Below are 15035 nucleotides of genomic sequence, written 5' to 3' on the forward strand. Positions count from 1 at the left end.
GTTATTCACATGCCAGTTAATTCACGTGCATATTTTAAAATGTAAGTGCAAACATTTCCAACCAGGACCAATAAGTAACTGGCTGATAAAATAATGTCATTCTCTTTTATGACTTCATATGTCCTTACATGTGGAGTCCGTCTCAGAAAATCAGAGATGAGTCCGCCACTTAAGATGTACAAAGAAACACTCCGTGTGTGTCCATTATGTGCTGGAAGTATTTACTAAATTATTCTGACAGTCTCTTAGAGCAGGTGGTGGTTTAGTCACTAAGTCGTGTCCGACTCTCTGTGACCCCATGGACTGTAGCCCACCAGGCTCCTCTGCCCATGGGATTCTCCAGGCAAGAATACTGGAGTGGGTTGACATTTCTTTCTCCACTTTGCCATTTCCTTCTCCACTCTGAGAGCAGAGAGAGACCTTATTACCCAATATTCTAAAGCCTGGAACCTGAGACACGACCAATCCAGGGGCCAATCCTGAGCATACAGGTAGCTAGTGTGACAGGCTGGAGCAGAGAGGGTACCGAGCCCTCTCTTTATGGGCTGTTGCACAGTGAGACTTGAGGGAAGCTGTGGGCACTTCTTGGGGAGATCCATTGTACCAGAGGGTCTAGACAGTCTTGCAGAGAGGAAGCAGGGCTGCTTAGGACTGGCTCATGCTACGCAAGCTAAGTTGCTTCAGTCGTGTCTGACTCTTTGCGACCACAGGGACTGCAGCCCGCCAGGCTTCTCCGCCCATGGGATTTTCCAGGCAAGAGTACTGGAGTGGGTTGCCATTTCCTCTTCCAGTGGATCTTCCCAAGGTACGGCTCAGAGGAGGATAAAAGAGTACAAGGGTTCTTCTAGGGTACTAGGGTAGGGATGGAAGGCAACAGCACCCAAGTTCTCCACAGGATGGGAATGTACACTCGACTGAGGTACCTGCTAAGATACAGGCAGTCAGGCCCCTGACAAGTATGAGGAGCGCATCCAATATGGATGCTAGCGGTTGACCAGCTGGCTCCAGAGGACTGTCAGCCGGGCATAGATGAGGGTGAGCTCCTTGCAGCCATTATCAGCATGCTTGTCTGAACGAGACACCGGCACAATCGATTTGAATCGCAGCTCTAAATGCTCAGGGGAAATAGCTCATCGCATCACCCCGGCACGAGTGCAGCTCTGAAGGAGGAGACCTGGGCTTTGGGGGGAGCCAGCTTCCTGAGCAGAAGCTACTCTGAGAGATGGGCTTGGGAGCCTTGCAGGGCTCTTCAGAGAGTGGCCAAACCACAGCTCCGACAGGAAACGGGCTGTGTGCGCTGAAGGCAGGACACAGGGTCCCTGCAGACCTGCCTCCGGACCACACTGATAGTGATCACAAGCCGGGCTGGGAGGGCTGAGACCAACATTGTGTATCTGCGAGAGGCTTATGAAAACCAGCTTTTATCTCTTTGTAGCCTACCTTGTGGTTGCACATACCATCCGGGGAACATGTGATGCCCCATTTACACAATAGCCACAACTTGATGTGCAAGTTTAATAATTAATGGTGAGACCCTAGAGAAGCTGTCATACAGAGTGAAGTAAGTCAGAAAGAGAAAAACAAATATTGTGTATTTACACATATATGTGGATCTAGAAAAATGGTACAGACGAACCTATATGCAAAGCAGAAATAGAGATACAGACATAGAGAACAAGTGTATGATTCCAAGGGGAAGAGATGGAGACTGGGATTGACACATATACACTATTGATACGATGTATAAAATAGATAACTAATTATTGTATAGCACAGGGAGCCCCATTTAACGCTCTGTGGTGACCTACTAGGGAGGAAATCCCAAAAGATGGGATATACCTGTATGTAATAGTGATTCACTTTGTTGTACAGTAGAAAGTAATGGCATTGTAAAGTAACTATACACCAATAAATAATAATACTACTTAATGGTTAACATATTAAAATCAACTTTCAAATTGGGTTTCAGGAATCCCAGGGCTCATGAGAGGTGTCTTAATGCATATCCAGGCAGTGGGATGGAGTGAGGCGGGCATATAGATGTGCTGACTCCAGACCTCTCCCCACATCCCACTCCCTCCAATCTGTCAACCAGACCAGCACTGCTTTTACCCATTTTTATTTTGAGATTTCATGTGACAATTTTATTTGGCAAAATCCAACATGTCTGAATAAGCCATGTTTTAGATGTAATGAATGCAATCAATCCTTTCTAACTAGATAGAAATGATTATAGAATTGTTTAGAAAGGGAAATAGACTCTAGGCACCGCCCTTATGGCAGAAAGTGAAGAGGAACTAAAAAGCCTCTTGATGAAAGTGAAAGTGGAGAGTGAAAAAGTTGGCTTAAACATTCAGAAAACGAAGATCGTGGCATCTGGTCCCATCACTTCATGGGAAATAGATGGGGAAACAGTGGAAACAGTGTCACACTTTATTTTTGGGGCTCCAAAATCACTGCAGATGGTGACTGCAGCCACGAAATTAAAAGACACTTACTGCTTGGAAGGAAAGTTGTGACCAACCTAGATAGCATATTGAAAAGCAGAGATATTACTTTGTCAACAAAGGTCCGTCTAGTCAAGGCTATGGTTTTTCCTGTGGTCATATATGGATGTGAAAGTTGGACTGTGAAGAAAGCTGAGCACCCAAGAATTGATGCTTTTAAAGTGTGGTGTTGGAGAAGACTCTTGAGAGTCCCTTGGACTGCAGGAGATCCAACCAGTCCATTCTGAAGGAGATCAGCCCTGGGATTTCTTTGGAGGGAATGATGCTGAAGCTGAAACTCTAGTACTTTGGCCACCTCATGCGAAGAGTTGACTCATTGGAAAAGACCCTGATGCTGGGAGGCACTGGGGGCAAGAGAAGAAGGGGACAGCAGAGGATGAGATGGCTGGATGGCATCACCAACTCAATGGACATGAGTTTGAGTGAACTCCAGGAGTTGGTGATGGACAAGGAGGCCTGATGTGCTGTGATTCATGGGGTCGAAGAGTTGGACACGACTGAGCGACTGAACTGAACTGAAGGCTAATCTTCCAAGGATATCTTCCAAAGTGTTAAGTGTTAGTCACTAAGTTGTGTCTGACTCTTTTTGACCCCAAGGACTGCAGCACATCAGCCTCCCGTATCCTTCACTATCTCCCAGAGTTTGCTCAAATTCATGTCCACTAAGTCAATGATGCTATCTAACCATCACATCCTCTGCTGCCCCCTTCTTATGTCTTCAGTCTTTCCCAGTATCAGGGTCTTTTTCAATGAAAAACATTATATAGCATTATATGGCTCAGCCACACATAGTATTTACCTGGTCACAATGTTGTAAATATTCATTTAACTAAAATTATGGTATATTATTTGGAGGCAGAAAGGGAGGGAAAATGTGTTTGTGGTAGTGGTGGGTTTGGGGGTTAAAGCACAACTTTCATTGTTAGGAAGCCATCAGATTATATCTACAACTTTGTCCAAAGTCAACGTTCTTAGAAAGGCAGGCTATGCCTGGCTTACTCATTAATCCCTGATCCATTTGCTGCAGCGTTTCTCACACTCTGCAGGCTCTGGATCCCCGACTCTAATGGAAACTCTTCACTCCCTCTTGACTGCTCTGCTATAGCCCACAGTAGCCACCTCTCTTTTCTTCTGAAACTTCACTTGGTTTTGTGAGATTCCCTCCTTGTTTTCATGTGTGAATGTGTGCATGCTCAGTCCCTCAGTCATGTCCAACTCTTTGTGACCCCATGGACTGTAGCCTGCCAAGTTCCTCTGTCATAGGATTTCCCAGGCAAGAATACTGGGCTGCCATTTCCTCCTCCAGAGGGTCTTTCCTACCCAGGAGTTGAACCTGTGTCTTCTGAATCTCCTGCAATGGCGGTTATAGTCTCCCGTATCTTACTGAGACCAGTCAGCACGCCTGTGTCTTTTCTCCAGCCATATTCGGTGGTATATGTTTAACTAGGGGGTAGAGTTAGTATTTTTCACGCTAATGCAACAAAATAGAGTGTCAAGTGAATAAGGGTATAGGCAAGTGACTGATAATGCTGAATGATGATAAAATTTAAGTTGAAAAATGCAGAAATGGCAGGTATCATAATTGGTAAGATCAACAAAGATTCATCTGTGACCACATGATGTCACAAATGAATCCAAATTGGAGTGTTTCAGGGAATAAGCTGATAGGAGGAGACTGTCAGGGTAGAGGGTGCTTGACATGGAAATTACAGAGGCTTGTCAATTGCTAGTAACAGCAGGTGTAGGAATAAATGCCTGAGGTTGGTGTCAAGGACAAGACACTTAGAAGAAAGGAAGTCGAAGAACTGAGAGATCAGGGTGTTCCTTGGATCATCTAAGTGAATATGAAAGTTCACTTCAGTTCAGTCACTTTGTGACCCCATGAATCACAGCATGCCAGACCTCCCTGTCCATCACCAACTCCCGGAGTTCACTCAGACTCACATCCATGGAGTCAGTGATGCCATCCAGCCATTTCATCCTCTGTCATCCCCTTCTCCTCCTGTCCCTAATCCCTGCCAGCATCAGGGTCTTTTCCAATGAGTCAACCCTTCGCATGAGGTGGCCAACGTATTGGAGTTTCAGCTTTAGCATCAGTCCTTCCAAAGAACACCCAGGACTGATCTCCTTTAGAATGAACTGATTGGATCTCCTTGCAGTCCAAGGGACTCTCAAGAGTCTTCTTCAACACCACAGTTCAGAAGCATCAATTCTTCGGCTCTCAGCTTTCTTCACAGTCCAACTTTCACATCCATACATGACCACTGGAAAAACCATAGCCTTGACTAGACGGACTTTTGTTGGCAAAGTAACGTCTCTGCTTTTGAATATGCTATCTAGGTTGGTCATAACTTTTCTTCCAAGGAGTAAGCATCTTTTAATTTCATGGCTGCAGTCACCATCTGCAGTGATTTTGGAGCCCAGAAAAATAAAGTCTGACAGTGTTTCCACTGTTTCCCCATCTATTTCCCATGAAGTGATGGGACCAGATGCCATGATCTTCGTTTTCTGAATGTTGAGCTTTAAGCCAACTTTTTCACTCTCCACTTTCACTTTCATCAAGAGGCTTTTTAGTTCCTCTTCACTTTCTGCCATAAGGGTGGTGTCATCTGCATATCTGAGGTTATTGATATTTCTCCCGGCAATCTTGATTCCAGCTTGTGCTTCTTCCAGCCCAGCGTTCCTCATGATGTACTCTGCATAGAAGTTAAATAAATAGGGTGACAATATACAGCCTTGATGTACTCCTTTTCCTATTTGGAACCAGTCTGTGGTTCCATGTCCAGTTCTAACTGTTGCTTCCTGACCTGCATATAGGTTTCTCAAGAGGCAGGTCAGGTGGTCTGGTATTCCCATCTCTTTCAGAATTTTCCACAGTTTATTGTGATCCACACACTCAAAGGCTTTGGCATAGCCAATAAAGCAGAAATAGATGCTTTTCTGGAACTCTCTTGCTTTCCCCATGATCCAGCGGATGTTGGCAATTTGATCTCTGGTTCCTTTGCCTTTTCTAAAACCAGCTTGAACATCTGGAAGTTCACAGTTCACATATTGCTGAAGCCTGGCTTGGAGAATTGTGAGCATTACTTTACTAGTGTGTGAGATGAGTGCAATTGTGTGGTAGTTTGAGCATACTTTGGCATTGCCTTTCTTTGGGATTGGAATGAAAACTGCCCTTTTCCAGTCCTGTGGCCACTGCTGAGTTTTCCAAATTGCTGGCATGTTGAGTGCAGCACTTTCACAGCATCATCTTCCAGGATTTGAAATTCCATCACCTCCACTAGCTTTGTTCGTAGTGATACTTTCTAAGGCCCACTTGACTTCACATTCCAGGATGTTTGGCTCTAGGTGAGTGATCACACCATCATGATTATCTGGGTCGTGAAGATCTTTTTTGTACAGTTCTTCTGTGTATTCTTGCCACCTTTTCTTAATATCTTCTGCTTCTGTTAGGTCCATACCATTTCTGTCCTTTATCGAGCCCATCTTTGCATGAAATGTTCCCTTGGTATCTCTAATTTTCTTGAAGAGATCTCTAGTCTTTCCCAGTCTGTTGTTTTCCTCTGTTTCTTTGCATTGATCGCTGAGGAAGGCTTTCTTATCTCTCCTTGCTATTCTTTGGAACTCTGCATTCAGATGCTTTTATCTTTCCATTTCTCCCTTGCTTGTCGCTTCTCTTCTTTTCACAGTGATTTGTAAGGCCTCCCCAGACAGCCGTTTTGCGTTGTTGCATTGTTCTGGTGAGCATAACAGTAAGTTGGGGGCTAAATTCTTCAGGGAATGTGAAACTGAGGGGACCCCTGGAGGCATCCCCAGGGACAGAACCCCGAGTCCCCCACTCTTGTCTGTAGAAGAGCTTTAGCTGCCTAGGCTTCCTTGAGTTCCAAAGAGCAAATATAATCAAAGTGAGAAAGTGCAAAAACAAAGGATAGCAATAAAACAAAATGAAATGCTAACAGTTCAGCCATAAAACTAAGTCAAGGACCTTTAGTTCCTCCTCAAGGGGTGTAGATAAGATTGCCTCTCCTGTCAAGCTCTCTTCATTCTCGATTTGAGCTGTCAAACTCACTTTATTAATCACCTCCCTGAATCACTTTAGACTCAACTCCTAGGTCTGCATCAGGATCTCTGAAGCTTCACAAAACCAGCTCCCACATTGCAACTCACTTGAATCTAGTTCAATTCAACAGGTATTGAGTACAGGCCATAGACAACCCTTATGTTTGGCCTTTCCCTTCCAATCTAGACACATCTCTTCCCAGGTCTTTATTCTTCCTGCTGTGTTGCTCCCTCATGACGCTGTGAGCCTGGAGCCTCACATGCCTGCAATATTGTTCATCTGTTCCCTGTGACCTGTCTGGAAACAGGCCTGGAAGAAACCTCATTTTCTCTTGGAATTCTAGGCAGATTTGTGACCTGGGACGGATATGTTTTGGGGTTCATTCCTAGTTATAATAACTCACTCCCTTTTTTCTCCTCCATCTCAGGTAAACACTTATTTCACCTTCATCCCAAAGTGAATGTAGTCTTCTTTTGCATTTTACATCATCCTCTAGATAAATGTAGAAAAAGCCCTGGAGCATTCAGATGCTCAATGAATCAGCCTTATCTTGAGGAAGGATGGTTTCTAGGCTTAACCAAGAAGCTTAATCAAAACTCTTTCTGACCAGGGTGCTCTCAGAGAGTCCTCAGGTTCTTATTAAGTGATTTTATTTGTTCTATGAAAGGAACAGTAATATTCTTAATTGGGATTTCCCAGGTGGCTCAGTGGTTAAATAATCCGCCTACCAACGTAAGAGATGAAGGAGACGCAAATTTGGTCGCTAGGTCGGGAAGATCCCCTGGAGTAGGAAACCACTCCAGTATACTTGCCTGGGAAACCCCACGGACAGAAGAGACTGGTGGGCCACAGACCATTGGATCACCAAGAGTCGGACACAACTGAGCAACTGAGCACACGCCACACGGGCTGTTCTTAATTATATGTTATATTTTGAATCTTTCCTTAATAAAAATAGGCACCAAAAAACCTTGGTGATTTTAGACTTTAAATTCATTTCCATGTCTATATAAATAAATTATTGTTTCAAATAAATGTTGATAGAGTTTTTTTTTTCTTTTGCAGAATTAAAAAAGTTAATCACAAGAGAAGCTTTAGATTATATCATAAAGGCTACATTTTGGGGAGTTTTACAAAACAAAATAGAAAAACCCAAAACCCACAGTTGAGAAATTGAGTTGAATGCTAATAATCTGTACAGGAAATTCCTGTAAAGGAAGTAGGCTTACTCACTCTTTCAACTAAACCTAACCGCAAACCTCATCTAGTCAAGGAGGTTGGTCTGGAGAGAATTTTAGATGCTTCATCTTTCGGTCATTTCCTTCTACTGATAGAGGCAGTTCATTTGATTTTTCTCTTTATGATCATGAATTTGACAATGTCAATGGTCATTTTCCTTTAGTAAAAGATTTTCCTTTTTTTTTCTCTCCAGTTTTAGCTTATTATTTCTAAACTTATGTGAGTTAAATGTATCTCTCTGGGCAGGATGACATACTGTATTCCTCTTTCAAAATGGATATGCTCACATTTCTTCATCAGACAGAAAAGCCGGCAGTCACTGAAATAAAGCCTTGAAGTTCCTTCCTCCTTTTCAGTGGCTTAAGGACAGGAAGTACAGGTAAGACATATTTTTCACTAGAAGTACATTTTTTTCCACTAGATTTCCTAACCAGCAAATATAAGTTGAGAAAAGAACTTGAAACATTTTCAGGATGGGTTGCTAATGCAGTTCCTTTTCCTAAACTATTTTATACTGATAGGTGTGGTATTGAACTAGCAAATTTTATACCTCTCTATATATGGAGGCTTCACGTTTTTAAAAAACTTGTGGTTACCAAATAAGCCTTTCTATAAAGCTTCAAGTATGTTGTGGGAAAGCTGGAGAGTAGAGGGATTTAAGGTGGTTGCTGAATTTCAATGCTTGTCTTGACTTGACCACCTTAAGATCTCTGAGAGTGTGAGCTACACTCTTTAAAATAAATTATTTGTTTGGCTGCACCAGGTTCTAGTTGTGGCACATGAATGAGATCTTTAGTTGCAGCATGTGGGATCTAGTTCCCTAGCCTAGATCAATGCCAGGGATTGGCCTGTGGGATTGAATCCCAGGCCCCCTGCTTTGGGAGCTCAGCGTCTTAGCCACTGGATCCAGCTATACTCTTGACCTTCTGTAATTCCTAGACAATGGTATATAAAGCTACCATGGATTATGTGAGAACCATAATTATAGTAGTTGAATTAAATGGTTGCTATTACACCAGATCAGATGTCTACATGTACCTGTGTTCTCTGTGTATAGTCACCGATGATCCCGCGGGAAATTGTCTTTGACGGTGGGATTCCCCTACTTGAGTTTCAGATTCTTTGTTGATGCCTGCCTTTCCTCTTCTTATTCTCCCACCAAAAGCCTGGATCAGCAAAAGAATAGTTCATCATCAACCAAAGATATTGAAAGCGTAGTCTTGACCAACTGATTGGGCAGAGGGGAGGGATCGTCAACCTCTGACAAAGGAAATATGGAAAGCAGGTATGGAAGCTGTTTTGGAGAAGAGACCATTCAGATACTTGAAGTCACCCTGTGACTCTCATTTCCACTTAAAAATTTTATTTATTTGGCTGTGCCAGGTCTTAGTGGCAGCTTGCAGGATTCCTAGTGTGGCATACAGACTCCTACTTAGTTGAGGCATGTGGGATCTGGTTCCCTGACTAGGAATGGAACCCAGGCCTTCTGTATTGGGAGCATACAGTCTTAGCCACTGGACAACCAGGGAAGCCCCCTCTCATCTGCTCCTCTGAGATGATGACATATGGTGATAGGAAAATTAGAGTCTCTGAGACCCTCTTCATATGGACACAAATTGCTCTTCTAATATTTCTAAGATGTGCAATTATCATTAATAGTGGGGTCCACTCTTCAAGCAATGTGAGCCTTGGTTGTCCATCAGTAAAACCAGAAAGACAACAGCCACCTTCCCAAGTGTGAGCAGAAAGTATGTAAAAGGTCAGGACCCCATTAGATTCAGAGCTCCCTGGCTATTGTTTTACTCCTGTTTTATGAACAGACTTGCAGCCTGGTTTGGTTAAGTTGCTCAGTGCATGATAAATGTTTGATAAAGGCATCTTGGATAATTCCTTATGATTCTTGGAAGTGTTTTGGTGATGGTGGAATGGAAGGCATCTCATAGAAACTAAAAGATCTCAAAAAGGTAGATGTTGACAAACAAAACCCATTGAGTTATCCCACACGGATGGGGTTTCCAGAATGGACCAGCTCTCACCTTCAGTTCACGGCAGTGCTGGCAATAACTGCCATGCCCTTGCACAGACCCACCTCCCCAGGCTCTATTCTTGCCCTTGAGCAGGACTGCCCCGGGACGCTGTCTGGGTCACGGTGACGTCCCTGACACTTGTTTGTTTTTTCGTTTATTTATTTTTGGTTGCACTGGGTCTTCACTGTTTCACGCAGGCTTTTCTCTAGTTGCGATGAGCAGCGGCTCCTCTTCATCGCGGTGCACAGGCTTCTCACTGTGGTGGCTTCTCTTGTTGCCAGCATAGGCTCTAGGCTCGTGGGCTCAGTAATTGTAGCACACAAGCTTAGTTGCTCCACAGCATGTAGGATCTTCCCAGGCCAGGGATAGAAACCCTGTCCCCTGCATTGACAGGTGGATTCCTGTCCACTTTACCACCAGGGAAGTCCCCTGACACTTGTTTATAAGATAGAGCCCAATGTTCTTCTCTTTGAGAATCTGATTTAATATGGTTTGAAGAGCTCAGACATCTGAATTTGTAACAAGCATTCTGGGTGATTCTCATAATGGAGATCATTTGAGAAACGCAATCCCAGAGACAAAGGCATAGCCTAGGGACAGTCCCAGGCAGCCTGAGGTCCTATGCCAGCAAGTGAGCTTGTCATGGACAGAACATCTGTCCACTCAAGATTTGGATGGGAATTTCTGAGGACTGGAGACTTACAGGTGTCGTGGTAGCCGATTTTCTATGATTGGTCATTGGTCATTCAATCATGGAACCATGGAATGTTAGAGCTGAGATAATCTTAGAAATCATAGAGTCTCATGATTTCCCCAGTCAGGGAGCTTTAAAAAAAAAAAGGATGTTTCCCAGCCAAATCCCCAGAAGTTTGAGTCCCCTAGCTCTAAGGTGAAAGAACAGCTATTACAGTCCAAATAGTTTATTTTGCAAATAAAAAATCCCGAAATGCAGAAGGAGGCTAAGTGTCTTAGCTAGAGTCACACAGCAAGTTAAGTGTCGATATCGATTTGTTTTGGCTCCTGAATTCTTCTGCATTTATTTGGACAATAGAATTGATTATGATTTATGCACGAAGATTTGTCCTAGGCTGTGCAGCCTGCGAGACAGGCTCAGTTCCTGCCAGCATGGAGCTTTGATTCTAGTTAGGGGGAAAGTCTCTAAAACAAGATGTTTTTCAGACAATAATGAGTGCTAAGACAAAGCAATCCAACACGCAAGTAAAAAGAGAGATGGCTGCTGGCTGGGGCAGTGGGGAAGAGGGAGGGAGGTAGACCACTTGATCATGCTGCAAGTGGTCAGTGGAGGTCTCTCTGGGGACGAAGCACAAGATAAGTCATGAGGGAGCCATATTAGGTCATACAGGGTTTGGCGTCTGATGCTTTGGAATGGACTCTTTATCTCATGGATGGAGGTCTGGTGAGGTTATCAGCACAGAAGTTACATTCTCAGGCCTGTTGTCTAGGCAGATGCTTCTAGGACTTATTTCCAGGCAGTGACTGGAGATGGAGATATTGTCCCTTCAGTGGCTTTGTGGGCAAAGGAAAGGCAAACAGAGGTGGGAGGCAGACTGCATCTTGAAAGGCAGTTACTTATCCTGCCCTATTCCTTGATTACAATCTTGGTAAGAAGATAAGAAGAGCCACCTCTCACCCCCACATTGTTACCACTGGGGAAAAGTGAGGCGGTGACTCTGGTCCCCGTCCCTGGCCCCCTAGGTCTTCCACCATCTTGTGAAGCCGTTTCTTCTCTGAACACGCCCTCCTCTCAGCGGATCAGCTGCCGGGTGGAAACATCCTGACTTCGGGTCCCACCTGGGCAAACGGATCTGGAGGGACCTCCCACTGTATATGACCCTGTTCACCTCCATCCAAGATAATGTCTCTGTGGTTTTCTGGGTTTGCCTCTTCCTGCCTCCTCAGAGAAGTTGGTGCATGCTCTCTCTCCTCACCCTCACTTGCATTTGGCCTGCTCCCCCTCCCACTCCTTCTCCTCCGAGGTGGAATGAAGTCAGCACAGGAGGAGACATTTCCTTGTCCTGTCTCCTGTGCACAGGGTAGCCTGGGGAGGGCGTGGCTTGCCCCACTCCCCACCTTTCTTTCTGACTCCCTCGTCCCGGTCACCCTAGGCCCTCCACACTTGCGGGTCTGATGGGCCATGGCCAAGCCGCACAGAAGCTGTCCAGTACTGCTTGTGCCCAGCTTCTCTGTGGCTTTTACCGTCAATACCGAGTCTTTCCTCCAAACTTCCTCTGTGCTTCAGGTCAGGGTGGTCTCCGTGTTCTGTTTCCCTGACATGGGTAGCCCCTTCGGCCATATGAGGACGCTGGGAAGGTGTCACTTATGAACCAGGAAAAGAGGCCTCACAGAAGGTGATCCTGCTGGTGCCTCGATCTTGGACTTTCCAGACCCCAGAATTTTGAGAAAGATGTTTCTCTTGGGTATATCACCCGGTCTTTGGTTTTCTGTTATGGCAATCTGAATGGCAAGAATACACGGAAGACCTGTGCCAAATAGGCCTTAATGACCAGGATAACCACGATGGTGTGATTACTCACTTAGAGCCAGACATCCTGGAGTGTGCAGTCAAGTGGTCCTTAGGAAGCATCACTACAAACAAAGCTAGTGGAATGATGGAATTTCAGCTGAGCTATGTCAAATCCTAAAAGATGATGCTGTTTGAGTGCTGCACTTAACATGCCAGCAAATTTGGAAAACTCAGCAGTGGCCACAGGACTGAAAAACACCAGTTTTCATTCCAATCCCAAAGAAGGGCAATGTCTTCGAAGAACGTTCAAACTACCTCACAAACCATGGGGTCACAAAGAGTTGGACATGACTGAGCGACTGAACAACAACCTGAATGGACCCGGGTGTGCACCCAGCAACCTCATCTCTCCTCTCTTTCAAATGGTTTGAAGCGTCCAACAGCCACTCTATCAACAAGATGGACAAAACCACCGTGAACACAGTCCAGGGTCTGACATTCTACCCTGGGTGACCTTCTTTCCCTTTCAGACTTCAGAGAATCCTTAGAAATGCCACCCAGCAACAATGCTCCCTGTTTCACTTGGGGCACAAGTCAAACATCCTCTGTTCTCTAGCATCTATTACAAACCAGCAAAGCACAGACATTCTCATTTATACACATGAGCTACAGGCCTCGCTTCCCTAACAAGAATCTGGCATCTTCACTCAACTTGGGTCATCTTTTCAGGAAAACTTTCTCTTAACTCTTTCTAAGCTGCTCATGAAAATATATGTGATTAGAAGTGAAGTCAAAGTCGCTCAGTCGTGTCTGACTCTGCAACTCCATGGACTGTAACCTGCTAGGCTCCTCTGTCCATGGGATTCTCCAGGCACGAGTACTGGAGTGGGTTGCCATTGCCTTCTCCAGGGAATCTTCTCGACCCAGGGATCAAACCCAGGTCTCCTGCATGGCAGGCAGATTCTTTACTGTCTGAGCCACCAGAGAAGCCTGAAAATATACATATTTGGTGAGAAACTTAAGAAAAGAAAAAAAAAAAGTATTCCAGGGAGAAATAGCATCAAAAGAACACACTGTACAGAGTATAAATTCAAGCAGGACCCAGAGTCGGAGATGCCCTTCCGCCTTCAGTTGAGTAAGAAGTGACATACGCAGGACTGCCACACACCGCTGAAAACACCACTTGAGTGCAGGCATGTGAGGGCTCTTGGGTAGGACCTGCCCTTTCAAAGCTTCCTGTGTGACTTGCGTTTTGATCGCTGGTTCCAATTTCTTCATTTCCCATTTCTTGATTTACAGAAATGAAGAGGATTCTCAGGGTGGAGCTCTGAGGGGCAATGTCCTCTACTCTGACCACAGAACCAATGTCCTGAGGCGATGACAGGGACCCAGGGAGAATGAGGCTCTCTTTGGGCTGGATACTTCTTTGGCTTGTCGCACGAGGGAGAATTAGAGGATTGAATACTCCAGGTAGGGGGTTTTCACTTTTCCTGCTGACCCTGTGAGTCTTATGTTCCAAGTTAAAAGTGACAGATATTCTGTAATACATGAGAAAATGATATAATTATACAGAGCACTTCCTTTCTGCGGTTAAAATGGGGGTGACGTGTTTGGGGAGACATGATTGGGCTGAACAGCTTTGAGTTGATCCCAAGCATTGATGGGGAGCCCAGTTACCCTCTCTGAGTGTTCAGCGGTGCAACTGAAGAGGAATTACAGGTGGGTTGGCCATCTCTAACAGGAAACCTCCATTACTATTAGTGATGCTGAAGACCAGTGGAAGGGAATTAGACCTGAACTTCTTTTCCTCACAAAATGGGAAATAATAAGAAGAAAGACCCATGGGAGCTTAATTCTTTGTGAAACCATATACTCTTTGGAAATATAAGTTAGAGTGTATTCTTTTTTTTAAATTACAACTTTCAATATTTATTTAACAGAATAGGCAATTTTCCAGTCACTGTTTAAAGACAGAGTTGCTTTTTTTTTATTGGAATGTAATTGCTTTACAATATTGTGTGCGTTTCTGCTTTACAACACCGCAAATCAGCCATATGTACACACATATCCCCTCCCTCTTGGACTTCCCTCCTACCTCCCACCCCACCCCTCTAGGTCATCACAGAGCACCGAGCTGAGCTTCCTGGGCTGTGCAACTGTTTCCCGCTCTATATCTATTTTATTCTTTATAGTGTATATGCACCAGCGCTATAGAGTTTCACCTTCTAATGTGTTTCTGGGTTGTTTTGCTTATTGTGGTTTCCAGATTGCATCACTGAAAAGCCACTTAGAACATACTCTGCAAGGTGTGGAGAGGAGTTTGTCTTGTTTTGTGATTTGCCAGAGCCACAGAAATCCCACTTCTACCACGGAAGTCAACTCTCACCCACCCGAGCTTCTGAATACCTGCCCTGTAGTGGCAGTAAGAACCTATCTGATGTCCAGTGGTACCTACAGCCTCAGAATGGAGACCCAGCAGTAGAAATCACTCAGAATGCTCCTCAGGTCATCCAGGAGAAGAGCAACCTTCATTTTCTGAGCACGGGGATAAATCATGCCGGGTTATATATTTGTAGACCTAGGATGAGGTAATGTCTCAAGTGCATTTCTCTCTGCAAACATCTCCACGTCCTTTACTATCTGAATATAGCGGCTGTGTTCATGTTGTTGTTCAGTCGCTAAATCGTGTCCGACTCTTTGTGACCCCATGGACTGCA

General features: G+C 44.6%; 1 protein-coding gene across 1 annotated transcript in view; it reads left to right on the forward strand.

Moving 5' to 3' along the window:
• Nucleotides 1–7889: 7889 nt before the first annotated feature.
• The window catches only part of IL18RAP (interleukin 18 receptor accessory protein), a 30448-nt gene continuing 23302 nt past the window's right edge, over nucleotides 7890–15035 (forward strand). Inside the window, exons 1-3 of the mRNA XM_027554773.1 lie at nucleotides 7890–8185; nucleotides 13618–13788; nucleotides 14585–14906. Coding sequence (XP_027410574.1) covers nucleotides 13716–13788; nucleotides 14585–14906 — 395 coding nt within the window. The 5' untranslated portion in view covers nucleotides 7890–8185; nucleotides 13618–13715. The remainder of the gene's footprint in view (nucleotides 8186–13617; nucleotides 13789–14584; nucleotides 14907–15035) is intronic.

Source organism: Bos indicus x Bos taurus, chromosome 11, assembly GCF_003369695.1.
Source record: "Bos indicus x Bos taurus breed Angus x Brahman F1 hybrid chromosome 11, Bos_hybrid_MaternalHap_v2.0, whole genome shotgun sequence".
Taxonomy (NCBI): Eukaryota; Metazoa; Chordata; class Mammalia; order Artiodactyla; family Bovidae; genus Bos; species Bos indicus x Bos taurus.